This window comes from Jatropha curcas, chromosome 3 (genome assembly GCF_041381405.1).
Source record: "Jatropha curcas cultivar XTBG-Jc1 chromosome 3, XTBG_Jcur_1.0, whole genome shotgun sequence".
Lineage (NCBI taxonomy): Eukaryota > Viridiplantae > Streptophyta > Magnoliopsida > Malpighiales > Euphorbiaceae > Jatropha > Jatropha curcas.
Window position 1 is genome coordinate 28279251 of NC_143153.1, and position 18101 is coordinate 28297351.

The following is an 18101-nucleotide window of genomic DNA, read 5'->3' on the forward strand; positions in this document are numbered from 1 at the left end:
AGTTGTCTACAATTTCCTATGTATATCATATACCATTTCTAAAACGATGAATGTGATTGATGAAATATCTAAAACAATGCTGGTTTCGATGATCTCATTTAATGTCTAAAGCGTCAGATTGTAGTGTATTTATCACTAAGTTAACATCTATTGTGCATTGTACATATAGTTCCATCTACGTTATTGGAAAGTACTCTCTTGTTGGGAGGATAACTCTTGAGGACTCGAAAAGGTTCTTTCACGTCAAAATAATGGAGGAACACCTTCTTGTTATATATATAAAAAAAAAGGTAATTTTGAAAAAAAAAGAGGGAAATATTTATTTTTTCTGTTTTAATTTTTCAAAGATGTCGTGCGAATTTGTGACCCAACACCAACGGCAAGGCCCGTTATCTCTTCAAGATCGGTGCTAATCGGCTAAACCAAAAGAAGCCTCTCAAAAACCATTAGAAAGGAAACCAAATGCCTGCAGCAATAACGCTACCCAGTTACCACCACCACTGTCAGAAGCTGAGCCACCATATATCCGCCTCAATAGTTGCGATCTCAACTATCAAGAGAACAATGGTCACCACCAGCAGCAGCAGCAGCAGCAGTAGCAGTGCCGGTGCTTACACGACGATCAAAGAGAGAGTCACTTTCGAAAAAGAAATCAAAAAGAGCAAATTCATCGCCATTGCTGGTCCTATCTCCGACGAACAATCCGCCTTCTCCTTTCTCTCTCAGGTACAAACACATAAATAGAAAGGAGCCTGACTTAATCTAACCTAACCATTTATTCACTCTATTTTTATAGGTTAGAGATCCACGCGCCACTCATAATTGTTGGGCTTATAAGGTACTTCGCTCTATTGTTGATTTTAGGTAATCGATTTTGTTATTTTGTTTAAATCTAACATTTTTTTTTCCGGCGTTATAGTTTGGAGATCAATTTCGGTCTAATGATGATGGTGAACCATCAGGCACTGCTGGAAAACCAATACAATCTGCTATTGATTCTTCTGGAATTGATAGAGTTATGGTTGTAGTGATAAGGTGGTTTATTGTTTTATTTCAGGTTTCCTTCTTTGTGTGTTTAGGTTTGGTTTGAAAAGCTTGGAATTTAATTTGATTATGGAATTGAATCATTTGTAGGTATTTTGGGGGTATCAAATTAGGCACTGGAGGATTGGTCAGGGCTTATGGAGGAGTTGCATCAGAATGCTTGAGAAATGCCCCAACTTGTCTTGTTAAAACTAAGGTATTTTGGTTCTTTTGTTGGGTTTCCATGCATTTGCATATTTGACTCTGTTGAATATCCAATTTATTCAAGAGTTACTCAAGATGATTTCATGTGAATAATTGAAAATTGTCAATTCATATTATATCTGTGAGTGGGATTTAACTTGTATTGGATTTAGATATTGATTTTGGATTCCGTAGGTAGCAATGGGCGTGGAGGTTCCGTTTGATCTCATAGGAATTTTGCACCATCAGGTGAGCATGATGTAACTGCTGTTTTGATCTCCTTTTTATACATGATAGAACTGATTCTGCCAATTGTTTAGAAAAGAAAGGAGGTAGTTCTTGAGATGCATTTCTAGTGGTTGTTTTGGTGTGTGTCAATGGTATTATTACTCCATTAAGCAGTTAAACGTCTTTATCCATGTAATCCTTTGTCTGCTCTAACTGTATTGAATTATCTCTCTGTTGATCAATCCCTTAACAATCCTATTACATAATTTCACATTCTTGGAATTAGCTTGTTGCTTCTTGCTGTTTTCTATCATGTTGCTTGAGCAGCTTGACCTTGTGATCAAAACTTATTCATCACGGTTATGTAAAGGAGGCAATAGTTGCTTACATGGTTTCTGGAAATTCTGTGATTAAAATTCATCCATGATAATTTCTGGCTCCAGCATAGGCCACCATCAGAACTTGGACTCAGTACTACACAGTTTTGGAAATTAGAATATAGGTGTAAATCAGCTGCTTCACTTAATTGCTTCCTTAAATACCATCTTCTTGTCATTTGCCACTTGTTCCTTTCTTTTCTTTTTTTTTTTTTTTTTTTTTTTTTTTGCTTTCGTTTTATGCTGTTCTATGCTTAAAAGGTGTAGCTTGTCCTCTTTGCAAAAGCAACTTTGAAGAGTTTGCAACTTCAACTGTTTTCTTATCTAGTGCTTGGTTGAAACAGCTACAATCTTTTCAAGTTGAGAACATCAGGCAGGATTATGAGACCGGTAAAGATGGCATCGCCATTGTTTCTTTCAAAGTTGATTATGACCAGGTTGAGCAATTGGAGGATGCTATAAAATCTAACTGTAGTCGAGAACTTGTATTCTATAAGAGGTGAGAGAGACTTAGATGTTAAGCATACATTGAACAGACATTGTTGAATGTGATGAGTAGTATGTATGCTCCTACACCACTTTTGAAGCAAATCATGTCCTTTGTATAGTAAAAGGTTAGATGTAAATCTAAAGTTAGTCTTCTTTTTGTTTATTAAACAATTAATTTTTGGCAGCTATAGACGAAGCACTATTGAGTTGCTTAATATAAGCTTGTTTTTATTGAGATTCTCTCTTCAAAGTGAACAATACACAACCCTAGTTGCCATCTTGTTCTTTTACTTGTTGCGTGCATTTCCACCTGATTGGATTTGGATAGAAATAGAACCTTTGTCTGCAATGCTTGTTCATTCTAATTTCTTATTGTTGCGAGTACGATGTTGTCATACACTTTTAAGGTGTACTAGCTAGAGGTGGCCTGGTTGCCTCATCGGAAACTGTTCTAATCAAAGCAAATGGAACCACCTGCTCCAGGAAATGGTTCCAGCTCTGATTCTGAGAAATTGGACCAGAATTAAACCCTTGTTTCCTATTGAAGGTTTGGTGCTGGTTCCAATCCAGTTAACCAAAAAAAAAAAAAAAAAAAGAGAGGCGCCTTGAAAACATAGTCAAAAAGAGTAGGGAGAAACAGCTGGAAGTGGCCAAAACCAAAAGGACCGGCTGATTCTCATCCAGTTCCCCTAGTTGGAAGCAGAAGGTTTGGTTCTGGTTCAGTTTGAACCAGCGGCCAAGCCTACTAGCATATGCAAGTTGTTGCCGGCTAATCGTGTCATGCAAAATGGCCAATTACTGCGGTATTCTTGCTCCATATGTCACGGACTCCAGCCTGTTCTATACCACAGAGGGCGTTTTATTTGCTCTGGAAATGGAATTGCATAGGTACATGACTCTGTTATTTTGTTTGAAATAGGGTTCGTTGGTGACTTCTATTTCTAATTTGATAATCTCTGTGAGAAGTAAAATTGTACACGTGTCTCCCATTAATCTCATGTTGGAACGGAACTCTCCGAAGGATAGACATATGTTGTATTATAGTATATATTTGCAAACATGTGAATGCACAAATCTCGTCAATTAAAATGTAAAACTGAATTCATTTAATAAAGAAATCAATTAATCAAGTAAAGATTCTAATAAATCATTTGATGGAGCTGATAGTTACCATTTTTATTTAAGATCTTATTGCATGACACTATTCACCCTGATGTAGGAATAACATACCGATTGGCATTTTGTAGGAACCTAACCAAAGCAGCATACTCTACAGATGACCTCTCAAAAGCGTTACAACGGTGCAATGATGGTAAGAACAGCCAAAAGCCGGTAATCGTCACAAATCCTACTGTCAAAGGCCCTGAGATCAACGGTGACAACTGCTACCTACCGGAAACTGCCTTCTTCAAAGCAACCTCAATAGCCAGACACAATCCATGGAGGAGAAAAAAAGATGTGAGTTCCCATGTTGGCTTCTTACGTCCAAGGTAATAGAACACAAGTTCATGCATAAGAGCTGAAACAAGGAATGTCCACAAGATTGCTGGAACCGGGGCCCATTTCCTGCCGACAAGACATGTGCAGAGGTTGCGGGTGGGTTCGTAAACAGTGGGTCGCAGTATACCCGGAACCACTAAGTTCCATCTTCTGCCCCAAAAGTCTTGTAAAGAGGTTGAAACATATGGCTCATTGAACTGTGGGTCTAGCTCTAGCCCTAACGAGACTCGAGCCAGAGCTCCAACTATGACTAGGACTAGTTCAAGAGAAACATAAACTTGAAGACAATATAGAAAAGGTATAATCTTTGGGTGAATATGGTCACTATAGTTATAAACATGTATTAAAAGAGCAACTACTAAGGTTTTTATTGTGTAATTTAGAGTTGATTTTTGAGATGGGTTCTTTTGGATGTTGATGGGTAGAGAAGCTAAAGCAACAAACTGGGGAAGAGATAACGAGGAAGTTGAAGATAGAGGGCCTTTGTCAAAAGCGAAGAGCAATAGCTTGAAATTTGCAAGCCAAGCAATGAAAAAAGAAGTTGGGCCTCCAATATGCATTGTAGAAAGATGGAGAGGAAGGTAAAGAAATAGGCATATAATTGGGAGTACGCAAAAGAGTCTTTTAGGTCCCTTTGGAATTTCATGACCCAAAGCATAGCAATAGCTTAGAGAGATAAAAACTGAAACCCAAATCTTGATGAAGTTACGTATCTCATTCTGCATGATATATTACTTCTTTGAATTCTATTCCTTCTTCTTGATGATGATGATGAATATATATATATATAATTCGATAAAATCAAGAGAAATGTTCTCATATTGTTTTACATGTTGAGGAAGACGAGTTAATAAAACGAATTGTAAAATCCGTCCAAATGGAGGGTTAAAGATACTTTGGTGGAAGAAATTACCATAATGATAAATCCTTGTATTAATTGACACTATAAACGGCAATAATTTTTTTTAGTAGTTTTTAGCATTTCGACTAGTTAAAATACTAAACGTTATTTTTATAGTATTCGATAATATAATGTTTAAATTAACTTTTAAATTGTGGCTCAGGATTTCAATCTATCGGTAGCATTAAAACAATAATTTTAAGGAAATCCTATTAGGTTTCAAGAATTTTCTTCATGGTGGTGGTAGAAGGGGCAAACATTGCCTTGTTAAAAACCTTAATTGAATCTTGGATCTTTGCCATGTTAAATGAAAAGCCTCCTTCAAGAACTGCATCTTTCAATAATGCAGTTGCGGATGAGAATTAATTTTATAATGCACGTTTGCTTCAAAGTACAAACCATTTAATTAATTTTATAAGCCTCATTTTTAAAATTTTTTTCCAAACCAATTTAGATCCTTTAGTACAAATATAAGCTATCATGCCAATTGTTAATTTTTGAAGCTCTGATACCATTTATAATTATAGATAAATAGATAGATAATTTATTATGGATAATATTAATCTCCTTTCAATAAATGTTGAGGTGGGCATGTTAATTTTTAGTTTTCTTAAAGTTAATTATTGTATTTTAAATTTATTTAAACAATATATTTTTATTGTCTAACATACTATAATTTTAAAGGGAAAACTTACCTAGTTCTATTTACCCTACTAATAGACTAAATCAATAAAAGTAAGGATTCTTATTGAAATAAGTCTATTTCTGTCCATGCATTTGAAAAGAAAAAATTATTTAAGTAATAATAAAATTAACGAAAATTTATTTTTATTGATAATTATATTAATTTTTATCAGTAAGTTTTAAATAAATATTTTAAAGTTAAAAATTATTTATCTAGACCGAGTCTATGGCTCTAGTTATGAACCATATTAGTATTTTGACTTTTTTTTTTTCTAAGCGTATTGAAAATTATTTATCTAAACCGAGTCTATGGCTCTAATTATGAACCATATTAGTATTTCGACTTTTTTTTTTCTAAGCGTATGGTAAGAAATACACTCCTTTCGATATGAATTTTTAATTTTATTAGTTTGATCAATTAATGAAGCCATAAATTCAATCTAGATAAGTTTTTCTCATACACAAAGGAAACAAACATTAAGAATCATCAATTTTTTTACATATACCAAGTGAAATGTAAATTTAGATGATAAGGTTAATATTAGTATAGCATACTTATTGCTTTTGAGTCACTTATAACTCATTATTTTGAGTAAAGATTTATACTTTATCCATTTAATATCAATTAAAGTTTTAACGTGAGTATGATAAAGATATAATATTTCTCAAATAAGAACAGGTAATTTATACAAATGACAACAAAATGAATTTCTATTAATTTCTACTAATAAATTTCTATTAATAAGAATAGGCAAATAACATTACCTCTCAAACAGTACCTCAAAATCACATTTAGAAAATGATCCGGTGAACTAAGTTGACTTGATCCAACCCCAACCCAATTATGAAACTGGTTCAGTGTTCATTTCATTTTAAAAACATTGATCCAAGTATTCTAAATCACTGGTTACTTCACTTTCTATCCGGATTTCTAAAATTTGCAAAACATTCTCTGGTGGGCATTTATGAGCAGGATCCTGTGCATCTGTCTGACAGAAACATTCAGGCCAAGGATTTGTATAAAATGATTCAGGTGCAACTCGTTTGTGAGGACCACCAAAGTTTGTTTTGAGCATGACACGCCTAACAGCTTCTTCAAAACCAGCTCTCCGCCCATTCTTTCGATCAAAGAAAATTGGGGCAAGACCTTTTGTGTCAGGTCTAATTGTAGTCCAGAAGCCAGAATAGAGGCGGTGGCCCGGAAGATTGTTTGCAAAATTTCTTGGTCCATCGTTTGTAAACACAAAAATGTCAGCAAGGAGAAAGACCATGTAACCTACAGCAGATTCTAACAATCCAGGGGTGTTCCTGGCTTCAACAGAATTGTGATTCTCATGGCAAGGGAATAGAGCTTTGAATGGTTTCACAAAACGCTCCCCACCAAACAGTTCCCCAGCTGATAGATATACCCGGGTGGAATTGTCAAACCCCATTGCCCGTAACATAAGTCCAACCTGTAGTAAGAAGAATTACAGCATTAGAACATATGTCATTTAATGGCAGTCAGATATCAACCAACAATGTATAACAACATTTCTAAGCTTGATTGAGTAAAAAAAAAAAAAGATTACATGTTGTTGAAACCAGAAAAGATTACCTCTTCTGGAGTTAAAAGGCATTTTCTTTTGGATTTCCTATCACCGTAAATCGGTACAAAATCGTACTTGCGATACAGGTACTTCTTCATTAATGTTTTGATCTCTGCATGGGTAAATATGTTGAAGCACCTGAAACAAATTCACATCCATCAATCAGTACATCATCATTTTCTTCTACAGCATATAGAAAGCATTATTATGAATTGAAGGAGTTCCCGTAAGTAGCAGCGAAAGCTAGAAAACAGTTCAAGTGAGATTGTAAATGACATATTTTATTGAAACATATGAAAATATTAAAACAGTTCACCAAAAGCATGACTAAACAAATGTCAGAAGCCCCCTCACACAAAGAACTTTAAAATTTCTTCAGGGCTAGATTACGAGGAAGAACGCTAAGGTGGTTTAAATATCAAGAAAACAATAAGAAAACGAAATAGTAATTTAATCACAAAGAAACAGACCATGCATCTAAATACCTAATCCAATAATTTATTAAGAGGCTTCATAATTCCTACGTGACATAAGCATATCTAACGAGGAACCTGGCAAATCTATAGAGTATTTAAATTGGGTAAATGATAAAAAAAAAAAAAATCATGAAATATGCTATTTTTTATAAATTTAAACAATTCTTTTAATTTTAACAATTGTAATAGTGAATTTATTTTTTATTTTTGCTATTATAGCATCCAGCATATCCATTATGAAATTGCTTATGTTGCCGTTAGTGGAATCCACATTTTGACACATCAGCACCACATCACCGTGTCATGTCAAAAAAAAAAAAAAAAAAAAAAAAACAGAAGCCGAATAACTAAGAAAAGCCTGAACTTTGCCTATTTTTACAATTTTAGCCAATTTTTTTAAGTTTAAAAATATCATACAAGTTGTTTCACAGTATTTATATATACATACTTAGCACATAATTCATTATAGTTTAATCATGTGAAATAATTAATATATTTTACAAAAGTAAGAATTTAATTTCAAAATACTAAAATAACATTATAACACACAAATATATTATATATTTTTCTATTTAACTTAAATTTGAAAGTTTTTAAATTAAAAAATAAATTATTGTAACCCAAAATTTAATTTTAAAATAAATAACTTTTTAAAAATATAACAAATTGAAAGAAATAAATCATATGACATCAATTATCAATTATTTGACTCTTTTTTAGCTGACGTGGCATGGCCATGTGGTAATGATGCTGTCAAAACACAGATCCCACTAACTACAACATATACATAACAGAAGCTATAATTGCAACTAAAAAATAATTTCAGTAGTACGATTCTTAAAATTAAAAAGAAATTATAATTGCAACTAAAAAATAAGTTCAGTAATACAGTTCTTAAAATTAAAAGAATTGGTTAAATTTACAAAAATAACCATAGTTCAAGATTTTTTTGATCATTTACCCATTTAAATTCCATCAATCCAAATGACTTCCTTGGGGGAATTATAATTTTGTCCAATCTTTTGAACATGCTCATGCACATTAATTCTCAATAAATAATTAATTGATTATCTCACCCAAAAAATTCAAGCATATCAATCTCAAAAGGAAGATGTATTGCCATGAAGCGACCTTGTGCCTGCAATTTGTCAATTATAGATTCACTCAGCTCCATAATTTGTGGCTTAAATCTCAAGGCATGGTAGTTAACCCTGCACCTCAACCGCCGGTACTCAGCATTGTCAATTTCTTCAGCTAAATGATGTGAAAAGGGAGTTAGATAAATAGCTCCATGTTGCTTCATCTTCTCCAAAGCAACAGTTGTATACCATCTAATAGGAGCATCTATAGGTGGCCACAACTAAGGTAAGGAGGAAAATTTAAAAGGGAAGAAAAAATTAGTAATGCAAAAAGTATTCAGAAGCTTAAAATATATGATCTTCTAAGAAAATGGGAGAGAAGAGCTGGTTTTAGCATTTTCAAGGCAACAAAAAAAAAGTATATCTTAAACACATAACAAAGGAAGAGATAAAGATGAAGAGGAAAAACATAAATTCATTACTCATAGTAAAAGGATTTACAAAGTATAGAAAACAAAGATTTTTTTCTTCTTCCTCTTTCTTCTCATAGCTATCCAGCTCTCTCCTTTTTCTCTTTGTTTTTTTCTTTCTCTCAAATCTGTCCCAGCAGCTACATTTATACAAAGAAATGCAATCTAGTTTTTACCAACTCTCTACCAAACCCAATAACTTAAGTTAAACTAACTAAGAAGTAAGCTTTGCTGTCATCATTTTGTTCAAGTTTACAAGAAAGGAAAATATCAAAAACAGAAGACGAATGAGATGGGACAGCCTAAGTGTCAATATTGCTAATAGATCTGCTTAGTTTCGTGGATAAGATGGTATAATTTACAAATTTTCTACCTCTAAAGACTCTATCTTCTCGGCATTTTCACGAAATTCTGGTATGCTTTCCACAATACGTACATCATACCTTAGTGACTGGACAAAATGCTCAACATCATAAATGTCATGGAAGCCACTGAACACAGAAAAAGACAATATGTTTCAATTCCATGATATGCACTAGAACATTATGTCAAAATTGATAAAGTGACTTAATAGAAATAGATTTACCCAAATCCTACAAAAGGCATATGAATGAAAAATGGAATTTTACCGAGTCCTACTGTACAATATATTTACCGATCAACAATGTATGATCATGATTTTGGTAACAAATTATACGAGATAGACTCCGTTTCCATATAGAAGACAGGTGATAATTATAGTAAGGCTTTAAATGCTGTCAATTCCATGTGACCAAAAAAGCCAATTAACAAACTATGCTTTGGTCAACCTCAAGCTTTTCAAGAATCTCATGTAGGAAGTTAGTTGGAACCTTGCCAGGAAAAGGTTGAGTATTCAAATTCTACTCCAATGAAGAATGCGAACAGCAAAATTCTTTTTATCACACGAGTTGTGCAGAAAGAAAGAAAAAAATTGCAATCGCTAGCTTTATATAAACTTCTATCCACCAGTTCCAGACTATGTAATATCACGGTTCATGATCCCAGTCATATTGTGTTTATTGTAATGCCGAAAGGAAATGCCGAGGAAAATATGGTGTCCTCCAAATGCTACCTTATCTAGTCCTTCCATTATGTAGTAACTAGGAATTTGCATTAAATCATGTATCTAAATTCAATGATGTCTGCCAGGTCCAATTAAAAAAATTCTTCAATTAATGATTTCATTTAAAATATTCAGCCGGAAAAGAATTGTTAAATACTTCATTTAACAGATAAATAAATCAGAAATTTGAAGAATCCGCACGCTAGAAACAGATACCTGTCCTCGTGCCAGAAAGAGTTAGCATCCAACTCAGGCAACACAAGTGTAGCATTCATGATTCTAGCTGCAAGGACGGCATTACAAATCTGTAACATCAAAGTAGTGCATATTAACTATTTTCAAGCAAAATCCACTGAATAGGCATTACCATCCTGATCTTGGCCACATGTAGCTTGACACAAAATCTAGTTTGATGCTATAAGCAATTAAGACACATTGATTCCTTATTTATCAAAATAAATGAATTTATATGGCTTCATATTTTCTCCAATGTAACACACTGGAAAAATAAGAGGAAAATCGGGGGAAGCTACAAGGGGAGCATATGGACGAGAAAAAGCAGGTTTAAAGAGTAGAATATCAACCGCAATTCGTTGCTGATTAAAACCACCATTACAGCGAACACGCAGATATCCATTGGTCTCTTTTGGAGGAGCTGTCACAAAAATAGAATAAAACATATATTATTATTATGCAATCAGGGGACTTGTCCAAGGTCTATATCTTTGAGAAAACAGGGAAGACATACGAGGCCAATCAAATCTTGGAGCAGATGATGGCCTCCAGCCACCTGAATTAGCACTTTCCCAAAGATCTTCAACATGGATCTACTCGAACAAAGCAAGAAAGGAACATTCAGATTCCAGATTAATTATGGGTACTAGTAAGCACCACCCCAAAGGAACAGGCAAGTAGGAAATAAATAAAGTCTTATACACAGCAAACCTTTCATAATTAGTCCACAAAATCATCCAAGCAATCAACCAAATCCGTTCAGAATTTGATCTGACAAGACAAAATACAAACCTAGAACAAAAGCAAGTGCTATCATTTTTTTTTCGTACAGTTAAATTTTCCACGACCATACTATTTCAGATTCCCCATAAATTCCGAGAACCTCAAAACAATTTCCTTACTGTGAACGGAACGAATTTAAAAGCAATCAAAAATAACTTCCAATATACAGCTCCAACTAACCTCCGATGGAAAAGAGGATCCGCTACTCCGCGTACAGATCAAGAGAAAAATCACAGCAATCGATAGCTTCACGAGCATTCCCTTCAGGCCTCCTATAGTGCTTGCTTCGAATGCTGCTTGTGGTGTCCTAACCTTTCATCAGCAAACGCGTAAACGAACAATATCGTCAAATACCAAGGAAAGTAACGCATAAAAAATATTTCCAAAAAGAAAAAGAAAATGGAAAGAGAGAGATTTTACCGGAAAATGTCTCGTACCTTCTCATTTGACATCTCTTTCGGAAAAAACCCGACCCAAGAAGCTTCTAATGATTCAATTTCAAATTGTTAAGAGTAATGGCTAAAATAAAAATGGATTCTCCCATTCGGTCTCTCTATGAATTTTGTGATGTTGGTTTGGTCTTCCGGCATTTTCTACCCTGACTGAGCAATGATTAGTTGAGTTTTGAGGATTGATAAGGGGATGACGCGTGTATAGAAAAAGAAAGAATTGAACTTTTCAATCCGGCTGTCTTCTTACCCAAACGTAATATATATGTTTCCCGCCCTTTTTTTTGGCCAAATTTGTACTCCTTAATTTTTGTATGTAATTTAAATTTTATTTATAATTGTTATAAATTATAATATTATAAATAATTTTATATTGCTAAAAAAATCCAACATCATTCATAAAATAGAAAAAATAGTATTATTAAATCATTTTTATTCTATAGTGCTTAATATTTCATTTAACTAATATGTTATTTTACTAAATAAAATAAAAAATATGTTTCTAATAATTTTATTTGTAAATATATTTAATATTTAGTCGGTGTCTCCGTCTAACTGCTTAATTGAGAATATCATATATCATTCTTAAACTACAATTCATGTACAATGTTTACAATATAGGTAACCATGTCCTAGAAGATGGAATCTGAATTTGTTGGCTGTTACAACTAAAACTAGATGTATGCAATTTTTAATTTTATGGTATAAATCCTCAATTTCCTCACTAAAACAACACTTAAAGATAGCAAATGATCAATCTCTGCATGTTGCAGGCTTACTATTAGGCATTATAGGGTCTATAATGGCGTCCAAAGCCGTTCTCAGAACATCTAACTGTCTATTCCCATTTATCCCTTGAACCCACAAAACACTCTTGGTCCAACCACACACTGCCACTATTTCTACCCTCACTACCTTCCCTTTGCCTGACATCACAGCCCTTTCAATATCTGACATTAGCTTCTCTTTATCGTCACAGCTGAACATGACCTTTACAAGCCTTTGTCCTTGCCTCTTGCTGTACTCTACACTCAGCGTTTCTTTTCCACCAGGAAATAGACCAAAACCATATATTTCTTTCAATTCTGATACTGTATTCTCCAACTCTTTCACCCGCTGGATCGTCTCTGCAAGAACTGATGCTTTGTTCCTCTGTGGTTTAGCACAATTGTGTTGTTCAGACTAAAATAATATTGTATTTGGGTTTTGAATTTGATTTGAGAAGATTGAATTTTGAATTGCAAATGTGAATTGTAAATTTTAAACAAAAGTAGTCTATCAGGTGTATTGGAAATTACATACATGTTAAAGGTGTATGAAATTCATCATCTTAAAGATTCTAAAACTGTTAGCAATAGTGACACTTAGGCTGTCCCATGTCATTCATCTCGTGTTTTTGATATTTTCCTTTCTCGTAAACTTGAACAAAATGATGACAGCAAAGCTTACTTCTTAGTTTCGTTTAACTTAAGTTATTGGGTTTGGTAGAGAGTTGTTAAAAACTAAGATTCCATTTCTTTGTATAAATGTAGCTGCTGGGACAGATTTGAGAGAGAAAAAAAAAGAGAAAAGAGAGAGAGCTGGATAGCTATGAGAAGAAAGAGGAAGAAGAAACAAACTTTGTTTTTTATGCTTTGTAAATCCTTTTACCATGAGTAATGAATTTATGTTTCTCCTCTTCATCTTTATCTCTTCCTTTGTCATGTGTTTAAGATATACTTTTTGTTGTTTCCTTGAAAATGCTAAAACCAGCTCTCCTCTCCCATTTTCTAACAAAAACTTTTTATGGATTTCACTCAATTCCAAATCCATAAATTTAACTAATCCAAACAATAATTTTTGTTCAATCCAAATTCCACCTTTCAAATTTATGAATCCAAACACAACATAAAATAATGGATCATTTGTACATCTTTCTGCAGTGGAGTGTGTTACCTACTTTTATTAAGTTTGGAAGGAAGCTGCGCAGCTTAGCGTACTGATTATTGATTCGAACTCGCCTTTTCCTCTCAGCTTCCTTATGTTTCAGGGCAGAAACTACTTTGGCCTCTCCCTTTGACATGGAAAGTGAACTTCTATAATTCAATGCATCCATGAAGCTTTCAGATGAATGCAAATTCATTTTCTTTGAACAAGTTCCTGGATTATGGTAACTTGAAATAAGCAAAGAAGCAAACTATTTTAGAAGTGAAAAGAAACCAATCAATACACAACACATACAGAAGCGAAAGAGAAACTGCAAGAGGAAGAGATACCTAATGTGATGAAACAATTCCGCTATTTGTACACATGAAGAGCTGTAAATGCTAATTAATGAGGATTAATAAGATGGATTACTATAAAAGATACATCCCATAATGAGAAAAGATTACAAATCAAATTTAATAAATAATACAATCTTCAAATGGGTCCTGCGCAGATATATTATCTTTAATAATTATTTAGAGTTGGCAATTGCAATTTTTTACTTCTTCTGCACAGATTTTGTGATAAAGAGAAAACTGTGATTCACATTATTCATTGGAGTAGGATTTGAGTACTGAATCTTTTTGTGGCAAGACTCCATTAAATTCCAACACGGATTCTTAAAAGCCTGAGGATGAACAAAGCATGGTATGTTAATTGACGTAGTATTGAACTCTGGGACTCATTTTGTTCTATTCGCGAAGACATGAGCTTGACTGCCTGAGCTCCATCTTGAAGAAAATTAAAGGGCTTAGCGGGGATCCGTTCAAAATTTTTATTTAGAATGTAAATTTATCATTATAATTAAAGTTTATTAATAAAAAATATATCAATAAATTATTGCGCATAGTTTAATTATGACTATTGTTTAAATAAATATTTTATTATATTATATTGTAAGATGATCATAAACTATTTTCCTTCAAAAAAGAAATTAAAGAAATAAAATAAATAATCTCTTTCACCTTCTACAATTATAGCTAGCTATTTCTCACATTGGTTCTCTGTGAGAATCAAAGTCCCATACCTTTCCTTTTATGCAAGAACCGCAGCTATTTAGCTTTGTTTGTCCAATAATGAGCTGATTACATTCGAACCGTGGCATGAAAGATAGAAATGAATGTCATACCAAGCAAAGCAAACAAAGAGAGCTGGGATATATTAGATTTCAAAATATGGTGAGGGCGTAGTTCAGATTCTAGATAATGTCAAACCTAAAAGGAATGTGTATCTAACTGCATCTGCACCCACAAACCATTCCAGGTCCAACCACAAATTGTCACTATCTCTACAGCTGAACATGACCTTTAAAGGCCTTTGGCCTTGCCTCTTCTTGTTAATCTACACTCAACATTTCTGTTCCCACCAGGAAATATGCAAGCAAAGATGCTTTGTTCCCCTGTGGTTTAGCACAATTGTATACTCAGAATAATATGGATTCACTCAAATCCAAATTGATAAATTTCAAAATAAATCGAATAAAGAATTCCATACACAACAAAAAGTAATGGATCATTTATACATCTTTCTGCAGTTGAGTGTGTTACCTACTTGGTTAGCATACTCATTATTGATCAAACTCGCCTTTTCCTTTCAGCTTCCTTATGTTTGAGGCATGAAGTTTGCTGCTCAATGCAAATTAATATGCTTTGATCATGTTCCTGGATTATGATAACTTGAAATAAGCAAGGAAGCAAACTATGTCAAGAGTATAGAGATCAATTATACACAACACATAGAGAAATAAGTTGAACATCCCCCTGGATTATACATAACTTGAAATAAGTTTGTTTGGGTAGCCAACAATTTAGACATCACAGAAATTAAAAAAAAAAAAAAAAAACCAACAGTCAATGAACAGTACTAGAAACTTCCTTCCATTCTCATACAAACAAAATTAAGAAACAGAAACAGGCAGATTGTCAAAAACTATAACATAACAATTTCATTTCTTTGTCAGCATTGAAATCAAACCACATTAATTTTGGGCAACTATAAGGTAACTCCCAGTTCCCCTTTCAACAATGATAAGTAGCAACCAAATTTTTATTCTAATCCTCCGATTGCTCTTTCCTACACCATCTACTGTTAGAACTAGAATTATATAGACAGTATGATAATTTTTCTGGACAAAACTCCAATTAGCCTTATCTTTGCAATTTCCACCATCAAACAGCATCCTTGAAACCAACATAGACATCATCCTCTTCCAAAAATAATTCCAAATCGCACTCAGAATCAAAGGACTCCTTAAAACTTACATTTCCATTTTCACTTTCTTGACAAGTTTCTTCAGCCCCTGGCATCATAAGATTTCCACCTGACTCGAGATTCATATTTTTCTTCCCTCTCCCCATTAGCTTCTTGGTGTTCCTTGCCACTGAATTCACTTTCCTCATCACCTTTTCACCATCATTTTTTACTTCAGTTCCCTCATTCCCCTCCATCACAGACTTTGCTTCTTCAACAACTCTGACATTTCCATGGACCCCACTCTTCACCACATACCTTTCTAAGCCCAAACCACCATTTTCCCCATTTGTGTCTTCTCCTTGCTCTTTATTGCTAAGATCATCATCACTATCATCAGAAATTACCACCAAGTTTTCATAACTAGATCTAAATCCCTCATTTTTTTCTTTCTTTTCATCCAAGAAAGAATCATGACCACCAGTCAAACCACTTTTCCCTTTCTTGTCACCCAAGAAACACTCTAAATTGTACTTCAACGGGAAATACCCAATTCCACAATAATATTGTTCCTTCCCTTCCACCACCATACCCGCCGGAGGCGCAGCCACAGCCACAGCCTGAAAGGCCCTCCTACAGTTTTGACACCTTAAACAACACTCCTCGTAAAGGCCTTCATATTCATACAAGTAATAACAGTACGGACAGACAGTCCAGAAAGTCCCATTTGCGTCCTCTGGTGGTTTGTCGCCATTTTCGTTTTGGGTTTTCTTTTCTTTCAATTTTTTATGCATCTTGGAAGAAAAGGAGTTGCCTTTAAGGGTCTAAAAGGCGGGACGGGTTCGGGAAACAGGTCGAGTTACTAGCAGAGAATAGAGCACCAGTCGAGGAGATTGTTTGAGAAAGCTTTTAAATTTCAATATTCAGGCGAGGTTAGAAGAGAGTCCGAGAAGGGTCAGCCGTTTAGGGTATTAAAGAAGTTACGTTTCCTGTGAGCTTTCTTTGTGTCAGGGCTGGTATAGAAGAGGTTAAAAGGTACCTCATTCATATATCAAGTATTGACTGAGATTTTAAAATTCAAATTTTTATTTTTACACGAATTGAATATCAAATAACAAAAGATTGTTGTTTTGGCATTAACATTTTTGCTCTTGCAATATGCAAACCTTATTTTAGCTCTTCAAATTCTTGATTGATTGGATTAATGGAAGTAAATTTCATACTATTTACTAGCATTATGTAATATATGCAACTAACATTGTTAGAATCAAAAACTTCATACCATATTGTTGTAGTATAACTAAGATGATAAAATACGCAGAGCTGTAGAATAAATAAATAAATACGATAGAGTTTGATCTTAACAAAACTAAACCATACTAAAACTCCAAGAATACAGCTTCTCCAAAATTCATATGAATCCACCAAGAGAAAGAGAGAGAAAATTTTGAATTTTTATTTATTTCAAAAACTGCATTGCAATAGATAAGAATAGCAAATAAAAATCCTACTAAGTAAGATAGTAAATGCAAACCCTACTAATTAAGAAAATATATGACCTTTCAAATAAATAAAATTTAATTTAAAATTTTCAAAATAGTAGTAAGTTATATATAATAAATTCCTAATTAAAATTAATTGAAAATGAAAATATGTAGAGGTCAACTTTAATGTAAAATTGGAATTATATAAATTCCCAATGGATGCTTTCTGACTTTATTTTGAAAATATTTAGAATATCTCTTACTTTGTTTTGGGCACTTGATGCGTCCCACATCGCCCGCGGAGTGTCTCCTGAACTAGTGTATAAAGCTGGATTTAGTCATCCTTTTATGAATTAATTTTTCGGGTGAAGTTAGGAGTCCAGTCCTTTATCAGCATTTGACTTTTGTTTTTAAGAATATTGTAGAATGACGAAAGAAATTCACGTGATGTTATTACATCTTTTAAATTTATGTTGGCTATGTGAATACTTTGAAGCTTCATGATCTATGTACAATGCAAATTCTTTTCTCATAAGTAAATAAAGTACGTACAATTGCATAGAATTCTTTATCTCTGAGTATTTGCTTCTAGATTCATTGAGTTTATCACGAAAGAAAGCAATTGAACGACTTTCTTGACTAAGCACAGCTTCAATTAGGAGTGAGTTTGAATTAGCTTAGTCTCGGTATATTCGAATATTTTTTTATAGTATTTTGAATCCGAAATCAAATGGTGTAGTAACCGATCCAAACCAAATTTAATCAATTTGATTTAATTATTTCAAATCAAATTAACTATTTTGAACTTAAAAATAAATTCGGTTAGTAATATAAAATAATCGAATTAAAACTGAAAATCAAACGGTTTTATATAGCCAAGCAGATTGATAAG

At 33.5% G+C, this 18101-nt stretch overlaps 4 protein-coding genes and 1 pseudogene across 8 annotated transcripts; 1 reads left to right on the forward strand and 4 right to left on the reverse strand.

The window, feature by feature from the left end:
- Positions 1–172: 172 nt before the first annotated feature.
- On the forward strand, positions 173–3707 carry LOC105641675 (ribosomal protein S5 domain protein). 2 transcript variants are annotated; one of them, XM_089718636.1, is made up of 6 exons: positions 173–726; positions 797–838; positions 920–1035; positions 1135–1240; positions 1423–1476; positions 3569–3707. In XM_089718636.1, the coding sequence occupies exons 1-6, from the start codon at positions 463–465 to the stop codon at positions 3599–3601; spliced, it is 615 nt and encodes a 204-aa protein (XP_089574762.1). In that variant the 5' UTR covers positions 173–462; the 3' UTR covers positions 3602–3707. The 2 variants fall into 2 exon arrangements, with proteins under 2 accessions (XP_089574762.1, XP_012081653.1); XM_012226263.4 differs by lacking the exon at positions 3569–3707 and adding an exon at positions 2177–2556 and having other exon boundaries at positions 195–726.
- Positions 3444–4614, reverse strand: LOC105641742 (putative long-chain-alcohol O-fatty-acyltransferase 5 pseudogene; annotated as a pseudogene).
- Positions 4615–6114: 1500 nt separating this feature from the next.
- LOC105641743 (O-fucosyltransferase 1) lies at positions 6115–11808 on the reverse strand. 4 transcript variants are annotated; one of them, XM_012226338.4, is made up of 9 exons: positions 11559–11808; positions 11302–11433; positions 10853–10931; positions 10689–10759; positions 10321–10409; positions 9394–9511; positions 8548–8831; positions 7004–7133; positions 6115–6860 (listed from the first exon to the last, which is right to left on the reverse strand). In XM_012226338.4, the coding sequence occupies exons 1-9, from the start codon at positions 11571–11573 to the stop codon at positions 6279–6281; spliced, it is 1500 nt and encodes a 499-aa protein (XP_012081728.1). In that variant the 5' UTR covers positions 11574–11808; the 3' UTR covers positions 6115–6278. The 4 variants fall into 4 exon arrangements, with proteins under 4 accessions (XP_012081728.1, XP_020537967.1, XP_089574760.1 ...); XM_020682308.3 differs by having other exon boundaries at positions 11542–11807; XM_089718634.1 differs by lacking the exon at positions 11559–11808 and adding an exon at positions 11050–11130 and having other exon boundaries at positions 10321–10759; positions 11302–11434.
- A 460-nt stretch (positions 11809–12268) lies between these two features.
- LOC105641744 (transcription factor bHLH131-like protein) lies at positions 12269–13701 on the reverse strand. The gene is made up of 2 exons (XM_012226340.4): positions 13510–13701; positions 12269–12722 (listed from the first exon to the last, which is right to left on the reverse strand). The coding sequence occupies exons 1-2, from the start codon at positions 13690–13692 to the stop codon at positions 12324–12326; spliced, it is 582 nt and encodes a 193-aa protein (XP_012081730.1). The 5' UTR covers positions 13693–13701; the 3' UTR covers positions 12269–12323.
- A 398-nt stretch (positions 13702–14099) lies between these two features.
- On the reverse strand, positions 14100–16883 carry LOC105641745 (hypothetical protein). The gene is made up of 2 exons (XM_089718765.1): positions 15087–16883; positions 14100–14934 (listed from the first exon to the last, which is right to left on the reverse strand). The coding sequence occupies exon 1, from the start codon at positions 16517–16519 to the stop codon at positions 15704–15706; it is 816 nt and encodes a 271-aa protein (XP_089574891.1). The 5' UTR covers positions 16520–16883; the 3' UTR covers positions 14100–14934; positions 15087–15703.
- Positions 16884–18101: the final 1218 nt, after the last annotated feature.

Coding starts and splice junctions, on each gene's coding strand:
- LOC105641745 (XM_089718765.1), bottom strand. CDS start 16,519: ATGCATAAAAAATTGAAAGAAAAGAAAACCCAAAACGAAAATGGCGAC.
- LOC105641744 (XM_012226340.4), bottom strand. CDS start 13,692: ATGAATTTGCATTCATCTGAAAGCTTCATGGATGCATTGAATTATAGA. Junction 12,723..13,509: donor TCCTTCCAAACTTAATAAAA/GTAGGTAACACA, acceptor GCTAAACCACAG/AGGAACAAAGCATCAGTTCT.
- LOC105641675 (XM_012226263.4), top strand. CDS start 463: ATGCCTGCAGCAATAACGCTACCCAGTTACCACCACCACTGTCAGAAG. Junction 727..796: donor CCTTCTCCTTTCTCTCTCAG/GTACAAACACAT, acceptor CTATTTTTATAG/GTTAGAGATCCACGCGCCAC. Junction 1,477..2,176: donor TAGGAATTTTGCACCATCAG/GTGAGCATGATG, acceptor TGGTTGAAACAG/CTACAATCTTTTCAAGTTGA.
- LOC105641743 (XM_012226338.4), bottom strand. Junction 10,932..11,301: donor GATCCTCTTTTCCATCGGAG/GTTAGTTGGAGC, acceptor TTGTTCGAGTAG/ATCCATGTTGAAGATCTTTG. Junction 7,134..8,547: donor GATATGCTTGAATTTTTTGG/GTGAGATAATCA, acceptor AATTTGTTTCAG/GTGCTTCAACATATTTACCC.